Genomic DNA, 18353 nt, shown 5'->3' on the forward strand with positions numbered 1-18353 from the left:
AGCTCACCTGGGAGCCTCCTCTTCTCCAGGCTGAACAACCCCAACTTTTTATTCTGTCTTCACAGCCCTCTGAGCATTTTAGTGCCCTCTGGACATGTTCCAGGAGCTCCGTGTCCATCTGATGCTGGGGACTCCAGAACTGGGCACAGGACTCCAGGTGGGGTGTCACAGGAGCAGAGCAGAGATAGGGGAACCCCTTCCCTCAGTGTCTGTCTGTGATTTGCTTATGCAAGGGGGGAAAAAAAAAAAAAAAAAAAAAAAAAAAAAAAAAAAAAAAAAAAAAAAAAAAAAAAAAAGAGAGAAAAGACAAGGGAAAAAAAAAAGAAATAAAGACATTTAAATATAAAATGCATTGAGTTCCTCCCTCTCTCAAGCTCTTGCAGTTAATTTCTGTTGAATCAATGGTTCCTCACAGTCATATGGATGGCAGGCTCCCAGCCATTATTAGTGTAAACAGATTTGTGAGCAGTATATTTAGCTGTTCCCATATTGCTTTTAGGAAATGTGCACATTTTCATGGCATATACTTCCAGAGGGCCATACCCTGCCACTGCTCTGCAGGTGGGGACGGGGCCCTCCCCAGCCTCCTGCCCTCCTCTTCCTCATCGCAGAGGAACCCCCCAAGGTTTGGGTAATCCCTGGAGGCAGCTCCTCTACATCCTCTCTGGATTAGCTGAAAAAAACCCACCCTGCAAGTCTGGGGGATGGTCTGGATGAGGCCCTGGAGGTCACCAGGATGGGTGTAGCTCATGGGATCATAGAACCATAGAGCTGGGAGGGACCTCAAGGATGCTCTGCTCCAACCTTCCTCATATTATTGTTTAATTGAGATGTCCCAGCACCCCATGAGATGAGACTTCAGACTTCCAAAATGGAGGAATCCACCCCTGGGAGACCATTCCAGTGCTTGACTGTCCTCAGAGTGAGGACCCTCTTGGGTCCAATTGGATTCTCCCCAGGAGCAACTTGTGCCCATTACCCCTTCTCTGATCCATGTGACAGGAGAAGGAGGAGTTTGCAGCAGGGGAGGTCCCTTGAGGGGGGGGTGTCCAGGAAGATTTTGAGGCCCCTATGCACCCACGGGTTCTCTGGGGGTCTGTGCACACAGGTCCCACGGGTGGGATGAGCTGAGCCAGTGCTGGAACACCAGTGGGTGTAGAGAAACAAGATAAACCAGGTGCCTCGAGTTGCCAGGGAGTGGGTGTGAGTCCACCTGTGCCTGGTTAGGGCAGGGCCCCTATTACCAGGGGGCCAATAAAGGTGGGACACACACCCACAGAGAGCTCAGCTCACTCTGGTGTGAGGCAATGGAGAGGTCAGCAGCTCGTCCAGCCTCAGGAGCAAGAAAGGCTCTTCCTGCAACAAGTGGGGGCTGAATCCCCAAGGTCTTGGCCACTTGTGCTGTGTGGGGTGGGGGCACCCATCCAGGGGCCATGCCAGGGGGCAGGTGGCACATCCAGTCATCCATGTTGGGATGCAAGTGGCACAGCAACCCAGGGACCACACCAGGATGAAGGAGACAGGTAAGGACCATGCTGGGATGCAGGTGGTATCTCCATCCCTCTATCCCTGCATCCATCCCTCCCTCCATCCATTCCTGCATTCCCCCATCTCTCCCCCCATCCCTCCCTGCATCCATCCCCCCATCCAACCAGGATGCAGGTGCCACCTCCACCCAGGGATGACTCTGGGATGGATGTGGGACATTCCCTCAGGGATTAACCCGGGATGTAGGTGACCTGTACACCTGCCTGTGGGGAAGGCTCCCTAGAAATCAGGACCAGCAGACCCTTCCCATCCCACCCCCCCCTTCCATACCTCCAGAATCACCCAAAAACCAGAACCCACACGTGTTGGGGTGGCCCTGAGCCACCCCACCAAGGAACCAGGGCAGGACACAGCCCAGGAGATGTGGCTGGGAGAGACTTCGATTATTTTAATTTTTTTGCCTGTTTCATTTCCGACTATTCTCATTTATTTTACCATTTTATTATTATTACAATTCTGACCATTTTATTTTTCACTATTCCATTATTTCACTTTTTTTGCTAGTTTCTAATTTTTACTATTGGAATTTCTGACTACATTTTAATTTAAAACTATTTTAATTTTTTTTTTTTAATATTTTAACCTTTGACCACTTTTTTTGTTTTGTTTTGTTTTGACTCTTTCCCTTTTCCCCGCGTGTCCTCACGCACCTGCGTGGCCAGGAGCGGGGCTGCCAGGGGTGCCTCTGAAAGCCTTTGGGCAACCATGGCTACCCGGGCTGGGGAGAGGCATTCCCGGCTGAGGAAGGGGGAGGGCTGGCGGTACCGGCCCCTTTCATGGAGCAGAAAACTTCCCCCCCAGGGCTCTGGGTGTCCCCGGCTCCCTCCCTCCCACCCGAGCGAAAAATCAATTAGGAAGAATCAGGAATTAGCGCCGTGTCCGGGGGCGCTGGGTGGGGACACCGCCGGGTGCCACCCTGCAGAGGGGACCCTGTGTCACCCCCCAGACCCAACCCCGGGGTGCTGCTGCCCCAGGAGCTCAGTGGTTGTCACCACGCCGCTCCCTGCCTCAGTTTCCCCATCCTTGCGTGGATCACAGCCCCTACCCAGGTCCCTCAGTGTCACTCGAGGCTGCGTGGGACCCCGTCCCCGTGGCTCAGGGCCCGGGAGGAGTTCGGCAGGGGTGTAACTCACACCGTGCCCCACGTCCCTATGTATAAATAAGAAAAAAAAATCATAAAAAAATCCCAAGCTCTGATTAAAATCCCTTTTTAAGTCGCTTTTTTTTTTTTTTTTTTCCCATTCACCTGCCCATCTTTCCTCTGTCTCCATCTCCCCTTCTATCCAAACTCATAATTAATCGCTCAAGGCAAAAGTAATGAATGTTAATTGGCCATCTGTACAAAGCCTAATTAAAATCTACCATGCTGGGGATTAAAACATACCTATAGCGAGTGCCTGCATTGAGAGGGAGAGGCTGAGAAAACAGCTGAAAGGCTTCTGCAGAAACCCAATCTCGCTTAGGTGTGAGATGAGCTGCAGCTCCCGGATCTGAGGTGCTTTATTATTAAATTAAAAAAAAAAAAAAGAAAAAAAAATAAAAGGGGAGGGGAAGAAACTTCTGAGCTGAGTCGGGTTTGATGGGAAGAAAGGCTGTGGGATTTTACAGAGGTGAAGTGACCCGTTGGGGTTTGGGGTTGGATGGGGGTAAGAATCAGCCTCTCCCCTCCTCGCTGGGGGAAAGTATTTTGGGTTGTTTTTGTGGGGTTTTGGGATTTTTTTTGTGTTTGTTTTTTGGGGTTTTTTCCTCAGCTTCTGAGGGTGTGATGAAGCGGTGGGCTGGAGGGTTTGGGGTGTGTGGGAGTGGGAAGAAGCATCCCCTGGGTTTGAGGAGCTGGGGATGGACCCGTAGCCCCATGGAGGGCATCCCCATCTTTCTCTGTCCCTTTGGTCCCTTCTTTGTCCCAGATCCTGCCCTCTCCAGCCTGGCCACCGCCACTTGGTTGTGGGGAAGGTTGGAGGAAAAAAAGAAAAAAAAAAAAAGCAGCAGCCAGCACCAATTAATCAATTAATCACAGGACTGAAGATCCCCCCACGCAAACCTCTCCCTGGATCCATCCCACCCAGCCAAGGTGTCCCCTCCGGTGCTGGTGACACGGATGGGGGTGGCAGGAGGTGGCTGGGGGTGCAGGGCACCCAGGGGGATGCTGGATGGAGAGTGACAAGGAGGTTGGACCCTCGCCCCTAATGGGTTCTCCCCTCCCCCGAGCTCCACCTGCAAAATGCCATTGATGTTGTGACCATCATCACCATCATCACCATCATCACCATCATCACCATCATCACCATCATCACCATCATCACCATCATCACCATCATCACCGTCACTGTAAGTAAACAAACAAAAGAACAAATAAAAAGCTTTTCCTCCAGTTAAAGCTGGGGGGGATGGTTGGGGTGGGGTTTCTGCTGGAAGTCCCCCACCTGCAGCTCCAGCACCTCGTGTCTCCAGGACGGGGCTGTCCCCATCCATCCCATCTGGGGTGCCAGCTCTGATGCCACCAAACAAACTGGTTTTAATCCCAGATCCCTAAAGGTCCCTCCTGGCAGATCCCTGTCCCTTGCCATGCCAAGGACCACCAGGAGCATCCTTCCCGGGAGGGTTAGGGATCAACGGGAACTTCCTTCCAAGGGTGGTTTGGGGTTCAGGGGCCACCAGGAGTGGTTTGGAGTTTAGGGGCCACCAAAAGCGTCATTCCCAGGGGGTTTGGGGACCACCAGGATCATCGTCCCCTGAGGGACTTTGGGGTTCGGGGACCACCAGGAGCATCCTTCCCAGAGGGAGTTTGGGGACCACCAGGAGCTTCCTTCCTGAGCGGTTTTGGGATTCAGGAACCAGCAGGAGCATCAATCCCAGGGAGAGGGGTGGGGACCACCAGGAGCATCCTTCCCAGGGGAATATTTTGGGGTTCCCAGCAGAGGTTGCTCTGGAGGCAGGGGTGTCGGGGGGGGGGGGAGGGAAGGTTGGGCATCCCCCCCACCCACACTTTCCAGGAATGCACCGAGACTTTGCAGCCCTGCTGGAAGCACCCGGGCTGGGCTCTGCTCTTGTTTTCTCGGCTTCTCTTGTGTTTACTCCCAACAGGAGCGACCGCAGTGGCCCCATTACCGGCGCGGTGACAGCTCGGCTGACAAGTCTGCTCGCGGCAGGAATGTGAATGTGGCTCTGCCTCGGTGGCAGATTTCCTTGCTGGGGACACCAGGCAGGATGAGGCCACCAGATATCCCACCAGAAGGATCCCTTTGGGCTTGGCCCTCGGGCATCCCCCCCGGCCCGGCGCTGGGATGCTGCGGGGGATGGGTGCGGGGTGACTTCCACCTCCTCTCTGCTTCCCGAGCTGGGTGCTGGGTCTGTCCCAGCCCCACAACATCCTGAGCAGGATCTGGTGGGATCGTTGGGTGCTTGGGGAAGGGCTGAGGCATCAGCACGGGGGGGGTTTGGAGGGTGGGTGAAGGATGAAGGGCAGCAGAGGTGGCACAGGGTGGGATGGGGAGGAGGAGGATTGGATGGGTTGGGCTGGACCCACGGCTCTGCTGAAGGGAAGGGGATGGGGAGCACCCAGTTTTGGGACTGCTCAGTGTCCCTAAAACCCAGGGGCATCTCAGCCTCAGCAGCTCCAGCTTGGCACCCTGTGTCCAGGCAAGGAGGCTTGGAATGCACTCAGCTGCATCCCAATGGGGAAATGTCTGGCTTTTGGGGGGCTGAATTAAAAAAAAAAAAAGCAAAAACAACAAAAAAGGAAAACCTGCTGTTTCTGCCAGCTTTTTCCCCCCAGGAAAAGTGGCTGTGGGTCTGCAGGGTCTGATTTGACCACTGGGGAGTTGGGTGGGTACAGGACAGCACTGGGAGCAATGCTGGTCCCAGTTTAGTGCCCAGTCCAGCTGGATGAAGAAGGTTTAATTCATCACAGATCATTTCTGCAGTGTCCCCCCCATTAACCTCCATTGCTAACTAAATAATAACTCATTAAAGGCATTTGGAGCTGGCAGGAACAGGACAGTTTACCAGCAAACCCACTGCCCTTTGGCTCTAAACTGGGTTAATCTGTCAGCTTCTCCTTGCTGGCCCAAGGGGGCCCTGGTTACACATTAAATGGCTCCAGGGGACACAGCCAGCCTGCAGCTGCTCCTTCTCCTTTGCTTGTCACTAGGGCCACCCCAAAAAGACAGGGGACACTGGAGAGGGGAGAGGATTCAGCAGGGATGTCCCAGGATGGGTGAGGAAGGGCTGAGCCTTGGGGAGAAGACTCCTGAGAAGGTGCCAGCTCAGCAGAAAGTTGTTTGCTGTTGTAACCCCCTCGGGTTGGGTCACCAACCACCAAACCCCAGCCCTGAGAAGACCCTACAGAGCTCCTGAGCTGTTGCATGGAGAGCTGGGAGGATTTGGGGTGGCTGGGAGATACACCTGAGCCCTGGAGTTACTATGGGGGCTGCCTGGGATGGGAGGAATCCCCCATGGGTTGGGTGTCCCCACGGGCACCTTTGGGGTCTCCCCGTCCAGGATGGGGCCACAGAATCCTAGAAGAACCACAGAGTCATCCTGAGGACATCAGACAACACCTTTCACTGGGGTGTTCCCATGCACACTGTCCTTGCAGCTTTTGCCTATTGCACAGCCTAAATGTTCCTTTGCTGGCAATTAAGCAGATTAATTTTTGGTTTACTCTCACTGGGTATGGAGTTTTTATAACCTTCCAAGTCTTTGAAGACCATCAGTGCATTTGGATTTCTCTTTCTCAGAATAATTTTTTTTTTATTCCTTCTAGCCTGTCCCCAGAGGGACACACAGCCATGCAGGAACACATCCCAAGTCTGGAATATTTCTGTTGGTGACGGAGTAGATTGCCTTGGAAGCTTTCCTGCAGTCTATCGTAGAGGTAACTAATGGAAAAATGCAGGTTATAATTTGGGATAGCTACCATTATTTTCTTAAAGACATTTATTCTTTCTGAACTTGTTTATAAGGATGACTTTACATCCTGAAAAGCCCTTGGAGGCTCAACCCAACACCCCCCTGCCCACATCCCCCAAGGGCCACAGCTACAGGGGAGGTTTTTTTTGGAGGTCTCCAGGGATGGTGATTCCAGCAGGAGGAGAAGGATCCCTGGCTGGGAAGCTTGGGCATCACCCCACCCCCTGAGGACCCCTCTGCCTGAGGAGCAGCTCCTTTACCTTTGGTCTCTTGGGCAGAGGTGGCCTCTTGTTTGTGGGCACTCAGTGTCCTGGCTGAAAGGTCCCAGCTCAGCACTTTTGGGCCACGGGATGGGAAAATAAAGGTTTTCTTCTTCTTCTCCCCTCTGCTCTGCTGAGAAACCTTCCAGGAGGGGCAGAGGAACCCGATGGCAGCAGCAAAGATTTGAGAGGTGGCTGGGTGGGGGTTGGTTTTAATTTGGGAGGCTTTGGGGAGGATTTAGGGGGATTCAGCCTCAGCCCTGCCTGTTCCCTGTGGAAACACATCCCCAGCAGTGCCTTGGGTTCCTTTCATAACCCTCAGCCCCACATCTCCCCAGGGCCACAAAGGGCACAGGGGATGCCCTGGGGTGGGGAGGGGGCTGAGGGGGTCCCCTGGGTGCTGGGTTTGGGGTTGTGTCACCCCTGAAGGTCCCACACAAGGTTCTCTTTGTGCCCCAAACCATCACCCAGAGCTTGTAAGGTGAACTCAGAGCAAGGGGGAAATAAAGGGAGGGGGAAAAGGAGGGGGGGAAAAAAAACAGGAGGGAAAGGGTGGAAAAAGGGTGGAAAAAAAAAAAAAAAGGTGGAAGAAAGAAGGGTGGGAAAAAGAGTGGGGAAAATGTTATAAAAAAGGGTGAGGAAAAAGTGGGGAAAGGTTGGGAAAGGGTGAAAAAAGGGTGGAAGAAAAAAAAGGTAGAAGAAGAAAAGGGTGGGGAAAAAAAAGGTGGGGAAAAAGCTGGGGATAAAAAGGTGGGAAAATAAAGTGGAAAAGAGTGGAGAATAAAGTGGGGAAAGGGTGAAAAAAGGTAAACCAAGTGGAAGAAGCGTGGAACAAGCTAAGAAAAAGTAAAAAAAATTGGGAAAAAAAGGTGAAAAAACCCAATTTGTGCTTCTCCTGGGGCCAGGCCTGTTATCCCCATGGGATACACTGTGCCCATGAGCTCCAAACTTCTTATTTTTTAAAAATATCCCTTTTTTTCTTCTTTTCTAGCCTCTGCTCCCCCAGCTGCAGGACACGGAGAGGTAATACCAAAAAAACACCAACCCAAACCAAACCACAACTTTTCGTGGTGTCAGGGATCTGTGCTGAGGGGGTGCAGAGGCAGGAGGGGGGTGGGAGCTCTCACCCCTTCCATCCCCATCGTGGCCCCGCTGCCCGGGATGGTTTCTGTTTCCCGGTCTCGGGACGCCCTCAGCTGGTCACTCAAATGCTAGAAAAATTAAAAAAAAAAAACCAAACACCAATTAATTAATAAATCGAATTAATCCCTCTCGTTTTGCCCTGGGCATCTCACAGCACCCATGGGTGCACAGCTGTGCCCCTGGGACCCATTCCCTGGGTGGGTGGGTGGGGGATGCTGATACCCACGGGGGGGTTTGCTGGTACTTAAAGGAGGTCCTGAAGCCATCACTGCTGCTTCTCCCTGGGCAGGAGGTGCTGGTGCTTGGGGGATTCTGGTGCCCAGAGGATGCACTGCAGGGATCACATCTGCTCCCTGGGCAGAAGATACCAGGACCTGGAGACAGGACCTGAGCCCCTCCTGGGCTGTCCCCAGGCAGCAGGGAGGGAGAAAAGGGAGAGAAAAGTGACCCAGGTCCCAGCACAAGTCCTGGACCTGCTAGAGCAGAGGCCACAAAAATGGTTCAAGGGTTCTGTTGGAGTTATGGAATCATCATGGAGACATCAACACCACTCTGAGAGAGCTGGGGGTGTTCAGGCTGGAGAAGGATCCAGGGAGACCTCAGAGCACCTTCCAGTGCCTGAAGGGGCTCCAGGAAAGATGGGGAGGGACTTGGGACAACGGAATGGAGGGATGGGATGAGGGGAATGGCTTTTAATTGAACAACCCAAGCTGTGGCTGCCCCATCCCTGGCAGTGTTGAAGTTTGGATGGAGCTTGGAGCACCCTGGGCTGGTGGGAGGTGTCCCTGACCATGGCAGGGGATTGGAACTGGGTGATCTTGAAGGTCCCTTGCAGCCCAAACCATTTGATAATTCTAATTATGCATAACCCAAAATCAACCTTCCCCTTGGGTATTCCACCTTATCCCCAAAACCCATCTCCACCTCCCATCCAGCTGGGGATCCACCAAGTGGTCCCTGTGCCCAGAGCACCCCTGTCCCCCACTGCCACCCCAGTTTTGGGTTGCAGTTTTGGGTCCTTTGAGCCTTTGTTTTGGGGGATTCCTACCTCCAGCCCAGCCCCTGGTCCAACACCCCACAAGGGCAGAACCTGGGACCCCCAACTCTGAGCACTGAGGTTGTTTTGTTGTTTTTTTTTTTTTTGCAGACAGCCAGACCCCAGAAGAGAATTTCTTCCCAAGAAGGAATGGTACAATTCCACATGGATACAAGATGAAGAGATGGGGGATTTTTTGCAGCAGGAGGTGTGCCCAGGTTTCACAGACCACATTTAACACCACTGAGGGTCAAACCTCTGAAAAACCTCCCCAGTATCAGAGTAATGAGTAGCAGAGGGGGGGGGGGATGCTAATAATGAGCTTCCCAAGCATAGAGGGAAGGTGAAACCAAGCAGCAGAGTAGCTGGGGAAGGAGTTTTGAGCTGGGCAGGATTAAGTTAACACAGAGTTAATGAAACAGCTCAGAGATGGAAGAGCAGCACCCCAGGAGGACACAGGTGGAGCCCTACTGGAGGAAGAGGGTGCTTTACCCCAGCTCTGCCCTCCCACCCTCCCCAAAATTCACCCCACTTCTGAAAATGCAGCAGAGACAAAATGTTTAATGATTGGAGCTCCAAGTGGATTAAAGTGGAGATGTGGAGTTGAGAGAGGGGGCTGCAGCACCCAACCACCCCCCCACCTCCTCCATGGCCAGCTGGCCACTTATCACCTTGGTCATTTATCACCTTGGTACAAAACCACAAGGATGGGCTTTGTTCCACCTCCTAATGCACAACACCCAGGCAGAGAGGATCCCAGAACTGCAGGAGAGGCTGAAGGAGCCACTGGTGAGATGAGGGATGGGGACTCAGGGCTTTGGGGTGGCAGGAGGGGCTCTTTGGTCCTTTGGGGACTTGCTGAGCACACAGCCCTGGGAGGCAAAGGGGAGAGAGGCTGGGACACAGCTCTACTCCTTCTCTTGGCTGCTTTTGAGACCTTCTGGGGTTGCTTTCTGACCTGGCCTCATGTGCTTTGGTACCTCCTTGGCTCACACATGTTCCTGCACAGGGAAGCTTTATGCTTCCATGCTCATTCCCTGGGGAAAGCCAGGAAATCCCTGCTCCTGCTGCTGGGTCTCCAGGAAGGCCCCAAAGCAGCAAAGCAGGAGGTTCCCTCCCCAGCCCCATACAGAATGCACCCATAATCTTCTCTTGAAAGCTGCAGAGCACCCAGGACCCAACCAAGGTCACCCCAGATGCAGCTCGGTGGGGAGAAGCAGAAAGCAAAGTGTGAAGGGGAGGGTGGAGGTGAAGGTAACTCAGATGTCATAGAAATCCAGGTGGGCACCAGAGGGGAAGGAGTCTTCTTCCAGGAGGTTTACCAGCTTCTGGGCTGACACAGTGCAGTCTATCAGCTGCTGGCTCTGGTGCAGGCTCTGGAAATGCTGACGCAGCTCCAGGTCTCCAGTCTTAGTCCTGGCCAAGAGCTGCATCTCCGTGTCCAGAGGACCTGGGGAAAGAGCAACCATAAGAACAAGAAAAAAAATAAATCAACACTTAAGGAGAGAGCAAAATCTGGGGCTTGTTTTCTTCCTGTTCCTGCCTCAGCTGCAAGAATCTTTTCCCCAGGATGCTGGGAGAAAAGGAAGGGTAATTCCTGAGCTTCCCTCCTCACCCGGGGCATAGTTGAGCACACGGACATCGGGCTCCTCCAGGGCCAGCACCTGGAACATCATATCCCGGGAAGCCTTCCCACTGCAGTACAGAGCCCAGCTCTTGAAGGGCTTCAGAGCACAGAGGGAGGAGATGTTCACCACAGTCCTGCTGGAGCTGGGATGCTTCCCAAAAGCTGCCAGGGCCGTGGAGGTGAGGCAAAGGGCTGAGGTGACATTGAAGGCAAAGTAGCTGTTGATCTCCTCAGGGTCGGTGAGGTCGAGGAAGGATTTGGAGATGTCTCCCAGGGAGCCTAAAGGAAAGAAGGCCAAATGAGTTAAAAAGTGGTTAAAGGGGGGCTCAGCCACCCAACAGATCCTTTTTGCTCCTGCATTCCCACACTATTACAGACAGCAGTGAGCAGCTCTGCTGGCCCAGCCCCCAGCAGGGTCTCTGGCTCTGCTCCTCACTTTGGGGTCACCATCTGAACCCGGCAGCAGGGACATGGACATGCCAGGTCAAACCAGCTCCCAACCTCAAGTACAATGTCCCCAAGGGCCACCAGGGGCTTGTCCTGTATGAAACCACCTCAGCAGAAGTCTTAATGCCTGGAGCAGTCGGTACCTACAGGAACGTGGGGTCTGATTTTGAGCAATAAGGGGTGAAAAAAGGCACCCAAACCAAGAGACACCAGCGACTGGGAGAGATCTGCACACAGGGCCGGGCTGGAGGCTTCTCTGAAGGTTCGTGCTCAGGGTGGGGGGGGTCAGAGCAGTCAGAGGGTGCAGGGGGGTGGCCTGGTCCTGTGCCACCAGTAAGGGGTTAAACCCGGCCACCAGCAAAGCCCTGAGATCCTGGCAGCGAACCACCCCCGGGCTTCATTCCTTTATTTTATTAAGAAGCCTCAGAGAGGGTGAAACCCCCGGGTTATTGATCCTTGGGTTATTTCCTGGCACACAAAGCACCCATTGAGCCTCGGCTCAGCCGCTGGGGAACCAAGGGGAGGGGGGGCTGGGCTGAACCCCGCTGTCCGGAGAAAGGAAAAGGATAGAAAGCCCGGGGTTTGGGGGGGAGAAAGGAGGGGCAGGGGTGTTGTTACCGGCGTTGTTGACGAGGAGAAGGGGCCCAGGGGGGGCTGTGGGCAGCACCTCCCGCAACACCTCCCCAGCCCTCCGCAGCCCCTCCGGGCAGCCCAGGTCGGCGGCCACGCACTTCACCCGCAGCCCGAGCCCGGTGTCCCGTAGTTCCGCCGCCAACTGGTTCAGCGGTACCTCCGAACGGGCCAGCAGCACCAACACCGAACCCTCACGCAGTTTCGGGGCCAGCAGCCGCACCAGGCAGCGCCCAAAGCCCCGGGAAGCGCCGGTCACCACGCAGGCGGCCCAGAGACCGGGTCTGGGTCCCGGTCCGGCCCCTGATCCTGATCCCGATCCCGATCCGGCCCCCGATCCCGGTCCCGATCCGGCCCCTGATCCCGATCCCGGTCCCGATCCCGATCCTGATCCTGATCCAGCCCCTGATCCCGGTCCCGGTCCCGATCCCAGCTCCATCCCGGCCCCGGGGTGTGGGTTTGGGGGGTGCCGTGGGAACGCTCCTCACCACGTGACCCACCCCATTCATGCCCCTCCCGCCCCCGCCACTTTCTGAATGGCCGCCCCGCACGCGCCCGCACCGATTGGTCACCTCGGCCCCGTGACGCGGTGGGCGGGGCCGATTCGGAGCGCCCCCTGCTGGCTCTGCGGGGGCACTGCAGCTCCTCGCGTTTTCCCCTTTTTAGGGTTTTTTTTCCCCTCTCCAGGACATTTCTCCCCAGTACCTCATTTTCCCCCTCCCCAATGGCTCTGTCAGTATTTTTATAAGAATAATTATTTTTTTTTCCGTGCATTTCACCCAGCGCGGGTGCAATTCCCCCCTCCACCACTCCCCTTGCACCTCTCCAACCTCAGCACTTCACCCTCTGCCTCTTCCCCCTCCTCCCCGCACTCTGACAACCTCCCCGCTCACTTTTATCCTCTGAGATCGCTATTTCGGGGCACTCGGCACTTGTGATCCGGTAGCGAAACCGCTCTCTGATTCCCCAAAAGTCCTGAAACCCTAAAACAGGCTGAGCTGAAACCCCCTCCAGGGTTCCAGTGGAGCATTAAAAGCTCACAGCTTGGCAAAACGCCAATATTTGTTTTGCTAAAGCAAATCTTACACGTTCAGGGAAATTAAGATCATCAGGAAAAAAAAAAAAAAAAAGAAAAAAAGAAAATAAGGCAGCAACTGTGTATTTAATTATTTTTATCGATTTTTCTTTTTCACAAGTAGCTTCCTGATGGCAGAACTTGCCTCAGTGACTGCCAGTTCCCCCCTTCCCCATTTTAGCATCTCCCATCTCCTGTGTCCATCAAGCTTCTCACCCTGGTTCCCAGTTTGGGACCTCACTCCCTGCTCAGCTCAGGACTGGGCCACCTGGGAATGGCCATCACCTTGCTGGACTTCCTTTCCAGCAGATCTTTTCTTCCACCTGGGAATGGCCATCACTTTGCTGGACTTTCTTTCCAGCAGATCATCTCTTCCACCTCCATGTCCTCCCTGTGCCCTGCAGGGCTGGTGGCAGTGCCAAGCAGCAGCTGCCCCAACACTTCCAGGGCTCCCACGTGTTGGTGAGGAAGCCCTAAATCCTTTCTGCCAAGGGCTGGTTGGTAACAACAGCTTGCAGGATGAGCCCTGGGGTTTTTTTTTCTGCCTGATGTTCCCACCCAAGAAGAGCAGGGCTTGAAGTCCCACAAGGTGGCCCTGGCTGCAGTCATCATTGCCATGGCTACCCCCGGGGCTGCTGGAAGGCAGGAGTCTGGGATTTTGCTCCTGCTTGTTGGTTTTAGCAGCCCAAAGGCCACCCCAGCTGTGGGATCTGATGATGTTCAGCAGCAATTGTGTGACCTCCTGAGGACAAGATGCCTCCCAGGCCAGCAGATCCCTTGTTCCATGCAGTGGGGCTGCTCCCTGCCTGGGGTTCATGGCAGAGAGGGGACTGAGGGGGGGCTGAGCAGCACAGCAGGAACCCCACTCCTGCAGCTCTCTGTGGGGAGAAAAAGAGCAGGCAGAGAGGAAACCTCCCCTGGTGCCAGGCTAAGAGATTGGGTCTCCCTCCCACCCACATGGGATGATCCCTGCTGCTGCTCCTCTGGGTGTGCCAAGAAGCCTCAAGCCATAGCAGAGAGCAGAACTCAGTGCTTGGGATGGTGCAAAACACTTCCTGAGCTATGTGGGATAAAAATATGGCCAAAAATATGGCCATGCACTCTTCAAACTTATGGATGAACATCTTTCTCCTTCACTCTGCTGCACCCAGCACCCAGGGTTCAGCTGAAGGGTCCATAGATAAGGAGCAGCTCTGAACCTCTGATGGGAATCCACCTCTCTGGGCTTCAAATCCTGTCTAGGTGAAGCCAAGGTCTGAGAAATCCCAGCACAGCTTGCCAAAAAAAAAATTCCCTCCAGTTTTGCCACCTGAGATCCCCATTTCTATATATAAGAAAAAGCAGAAGCTTTTGTGGTTAAGTCCACAAAAGCTGCAAGCCAGAAGAACTGGCCAGCTGGAGGCCATCTAGCCACTCTCTCAGTTTGCAGGAGCTGTTAATTTCCTGTATTCACACACACAGACAGAAAAGACATCATGAAATGCATGAGAAAACAAGAATCAGGATTAGAAGCACCAAGGTCCATCCTGAGCAGGGATCTGGAGACAGCAGGGTAATGTTGGAGAGGCTTAAACGTGTATTGCAGTCTTGAACTGGGAAGCAGGACAGGATTTTAAGCCCTGAGTTTAGGGGCTGGAAAATGGGGATTTAACCCCTGGAAATAGGTTGTGGGAGACTGAGTTATTTTGTGGTTATTGATAAGCTCAGATGAATGCACCTGGGGGCAGAGCTGGGGCTGGGCAAGGGCACCTGTCCCAGAGCAGCTCCTGCTGGAATCCCTGTCCTGGGAATGGCTGCTGTGGGTGGCATCAAAGTGTGTGGGATGGTGGCAACCAGGGCAGAGGGAGCTGTGGTCCTTTTCTCAGAAGCTGGAGGTGCTGACAGCACTCCTACCACCCTCCAGACAACCAGGAGCAGCCAGCTTGGCTCCCTGGGGCTCCGGGGTTCTGCTGCCTCCCAGCTGCAGCCCTTTCCTTCCAAGGGAAAAAAAAAAAATCATAAAACCCCAAGCTCCTTCCCCTGGAAAGGGTGAGGTTGCATTTCACAGTTGGCAAAAATGCACAAGCAAAGTGCAGGCACCTCTCCAGGCAGCTGAGATTTATTTCTTCCCCTGGGGCTGACGTGGAGGGGGCTGAAGGTCAGGCTTGAGGGAGGAAACTGCTGCATCCCCAGGGCAAAGAGGGATGGGTGATGCTCAGCCAGAGGTTGTGGTGGTCTTGTTCCTTTGGAAATGATGTGAGCCTTTCCTTCTCCAGCTTGGGAGAGGTTGGGTGGGAGAAAGGAAATGCTGAGGATGCCCAAAGGGGATGAGAAGGGGGTTATGGGGAGGGCAAAGGGGAGAGGTGGGGGGCAGGAGGAGGATGGGGATGCAGGAGGAGAGTGTGGAGTGATAGGACAAGGGGAGATGGAATTCTAGGGAAAACACTGATGAGAGCTCAGTAGTTAAAAGTTCTTTAAGCTTCATCAGGCTGTTGTCAAGCCCGTAATTATAATTATATGGAACTTCATTAGCAGGAAAGGAAGGGAATAGAAAAGAGTTAATGTCAGCCAGCATGGTTTTAAGGGAAACAGAATTTGCCAGGCAAACTCTGCATCATTTTCAGAGCACTTATGAGCTGGTAAGAGACATCTTTGGAGCATTTGTGTTGGTACTGCATGATGATTTGATTAATAATTTCTAACAATACAAATTCAGCACGCTGGTGTTAGTGACTGGCAAGAACAAATGAAGTTCTTGTGGACAGGCTTTCAAGTGGCACAAAGTTTTTTTTTGTGGCAGCAAATAATAAGGACAAGTCCCAGACTGCTCAGTAAGTCAGACACAATGAATATTCATGTGAAGGTGACCAAATGCCATGTGTCCAGGGACAAAGGATGTCACTTTTCTTACAGAATGGAAAATTTTACCCTAGGTGGCAGTGACCTGAAAAGAATTGAAGATGATGGTGGATCATCAGCTGGACATCAGCCCCCTGTGACCCTCTGGGCAACTGGACTGGTGCCCATGATGGCACCAGCACGACACAGAGGAGGAGCAGATGGATTATACAGATCTATGGATCACGCCCTGAGCAGTGTGTGATTGATTTCCTGTAGCCACAGTAGCTCATCTTGAAGGTTTGAAGTCTAAAACGCTTTGAATCATCAGTGATGTGCCCCTTGCAGCAGCCCTCGTGGTGAGGATTGTCCCTGTAGGATGAGGTGCTGGAAGCACCAGGCTCCTGCCTCCAGTGTCACAGAAACACAGAATTTTTGAGGCTGGAAAAGACCTCTCAGACCACCAAGTCCAGCCTCTGACCTGACACCACCACCTGAGCCAGACCATGGCAGTGGGGGCCACATCCAGACTTTCCTGAAACACCTCCAGATATGGTGACTCCACCACTTCCCTGGGCAGTCCATCCCAATGCCTGGGGCTGTCCCTGCTCCCCTGCACAAAAGGGCACAAAACACACAGCCCTCCCCCCTGATAGAGCCCCTGACCCAGCACCCAGCTGGCTCAGAAATCCCCCTGCTATTTTTATCTGCTTTCCTTCCACCCTGGATGTGTCCCTCTGCTTCTTGGACCTCGGACACCTTCTCCTGGATCTCCATGGTGACTGCCATGGGAGGACAGCTTCCCTGGCTGGTGTCAGCACACCCCAAACAACACCCTTCTGGTCTCACAAGACGTGGTGTTTGGCAGTGATGTGCAAGAGCTGGTGAACTTCATATCGAGTACAAAACCTCTGCCAGATTCTCCTGCACTGTTGCAGTCATGGTGTGTTGTGTTATGGGAGGTTCTTCCATCACCTTTCTCATTTCATGAAGTGATGACACAGGGACATTCAGCCCAGCAGCATCCAACCTTAGGAAGCAGCCGTGAGGGAAGCCAGAGGTGTGCTCACACACTGAGCATCATTTATTTATCTCTCAGAAGATGAAAAGCCAAAAACAAGTGAAGAAACCCACGGTGGAATGCACAGCCTGGTCTCAGTCCTGCTCTTCATCCTCACTGCCTCTGGCAGAGCCTGGGATCCCCGTGCAAAGACAGCTCCACCACACCAGGTAACCCGTGAGCCTTCCAGCATCGTTTTCACAACACAAAATGATACCAATAATAATACAAAGCTGCAGGAGGGAGCTGCCCCGAGAGCTGCAGCGTTAAACCCCAAGGAGACCTTGAGATCCGAGGCTGCTCCTGGGAGCTGGTGGTGTTTTCCTAGAGGAAGCTCCTCCCGTGTCCTTGGGTGAAGATGCCTCTTGGGTTGTGCAGCTCGGAGGACGGAAGTGCTGCAGCTTGGGAGCTGCTGGTGGGACATTTTAGGCTGAAACTGGAGGGTGGTTTGGTGTCAGCAGGGAGCTTGCTTCGAGGTTACAGTCAGTGGCACCTTTTCAGGTCAGCAGTGACACTGTTCGTGGGGTTGAGGGACAGGATGGGGAAGGAGATGGAGATGTTTGTCTTTGGGCAGGAGGATGCCTCTGCTCACAGCTCCGTTCCTGCCGGGACTTCCCTCAGGGGTGGGTGACAACAGTGTCACTGCTACAGGTCAGGGGTTCCTCATGGCAGATGTCACTGCCAGAGGGCTGTGTCCCCCACAGAAGGGATGGTGCTGCCATGGGGCTGTGTACCCTCATCGTGGGTGTCATGGCCGTGGGGTTGTGTGCCCCTCATGGGGAGGACACAGGGTCCCTGCCATGGGGCTGTGTCCCTCTGGGATATGTCATGGCCATGGGGCTGTGTCCTCTCATGGGGGGAGCATACCGTGTCCTTGCCACGGGGCTGTGTCCCTTCCTCGTGGGTGTCATGGCCATGGGGCTGTGTCCCCTCTGGGTGATGTCAAAGCCACGGGGCAGTGTCCCTTCCTCGTGGGTGTCATGGCCATGGGGCTGTGTCCTCTCAAGGGGGGAGCACACCGTGTCCTTGCCACGGGGCTGTGTCCCTTCATCGTGGGTGTCATGGCCACGGGGCTGTGTCACCTCCGGGTGATGTCGAAGCCACGGGGCTGTGTCCCTTCCTCGTGGCTCTCATGGCCACGGGGCTGTGTCCCCTCCGCCTTAGCTCGGCAGCCGCTGCCATGCCGAACACACGCAGCTCGGGGCTCCATCTCCCCCATCCCCGCTACCGCCTGGGTCCGCTATCGGAGCCACCTCCGGAGCCGCCCCCGGTGCCGCTCCCCGCCCCTCGTTCTTGCGGCAGCGCCGGCGCAGGGCGGTCCGGTTCCCCCCGGCCCTTCCCGCACTACATTTCCCGGCGTGCCGGGCGAAGCGGGGCCGGTCCGGGTTGAGCGGAGCGGGCGGTCCCCGGCACTGGTGTTACCCGGGGCGGGGAGAGACAGAACCGGGTAGGGCAGGGCAGGTGGGTCGGTCGGTCGGTTCAGCCCCATGGAGCGGGGGAAGATGGCGGAGCTGGAGAGCTTGGAGACGGCGGCGGAGCACGAACGGATCCTGCGGGAGATCGAGAGCACGGACACGGCCTGCATCGGCCCCACGCTCAGGTGCGGCCGGGGCGGAGCGGGGGGAGCCGGGGCTGGGAGGGGGTGCGTGGGGGGACGTGCGTGGGAAGGCTTCGCCTTGTTACCCCCCCTCCGCGACCCCTTCCACCGCGGAAACTTTAAAAGAAACGAGGGCATTGGAATGGCCCCGAGGACGCTGGAATTGTTGTTGTTATGATTTAGGGGGTTATTTATTTAATTG

At 54.4% G+C, this 18353-nt stretch overlaps 2 protein-coding genes across 5 annotated transcripts in view; one reads left to right on the forward strand and one right to left on the reverse strand.

The window, feature by feature from the left end:
* Positions 1-9565: 9565 nt before the first annotated feature.
* On the reverse strand, positions 9566-12077 carry SPR (sepiapterin reductase). Of its 2 annotated transcripts, none has more exons than XM_030450852.1 (4): positions 11991-12077; positions 11591-11930; positions 10514-10804; positions 9566-10348 (listed from the first exon to the last, which is right to left on the reverse strand). In XM_030450852.1, exons 1-4 carry the CDS (start codon positions 12039-12041, stop codon positions 10158-10160), a joined length of 873 nt encoding a protein of 290 aa, XP_030306712.1. In that variant the 5' UTR covers positions 12042-12077; the 3' UTR covers positions 9566-10157. The 2 variants fall into 2 exon arrangements, with proteins under 2 accessions (XP_030306712.1, XP_030306711.1); XM_030450851.1 differs by having other exon boundaries at positions 11591-11911; positions 11966-12077.
* A 5849-nt stretch (positions 12078-17926) lies between these two features.
* The window catches only part of EXOC6B (exocyst complex component 6B), a 247014-nt gene continuing 246587 nt past the window's right edge, over positions 17927-18353 (forward strand). For 2 of the 3 annotated variants that reach the window (XM_030450612.1, XM_030450614.1), the window contains exon 1: positions 17956-18154. In XM_030450612.1, coding sequence (XP_030306472.1) covers positions 18042-18154 — 113 coding nt within the window. In that variant the 5' untranslated portion in view covers positions 17956-18041. Of the gene's footprint in view, positions 18155-18353 lie in introns of all 3 variants that reach the window. The other variant, XM_030450613.1, reaches the window with a different exon arrangement.

The sequence above is a fragment of the Calypte anna genome, chromosome 4B (genome assembly GCF_003957555.1).
Source record: "Calypte anna isolate BGI_N300 chromosome 4B, bCalAnn1_v1.p, whole genome shotgun sequence".
Taxonomy (NCBI): domain Eukaryota; kingdom Metazoa; phylum Chordata; class Aves; order Apodiformes; family Trochilidae; genus Calypte; species Calypte anna.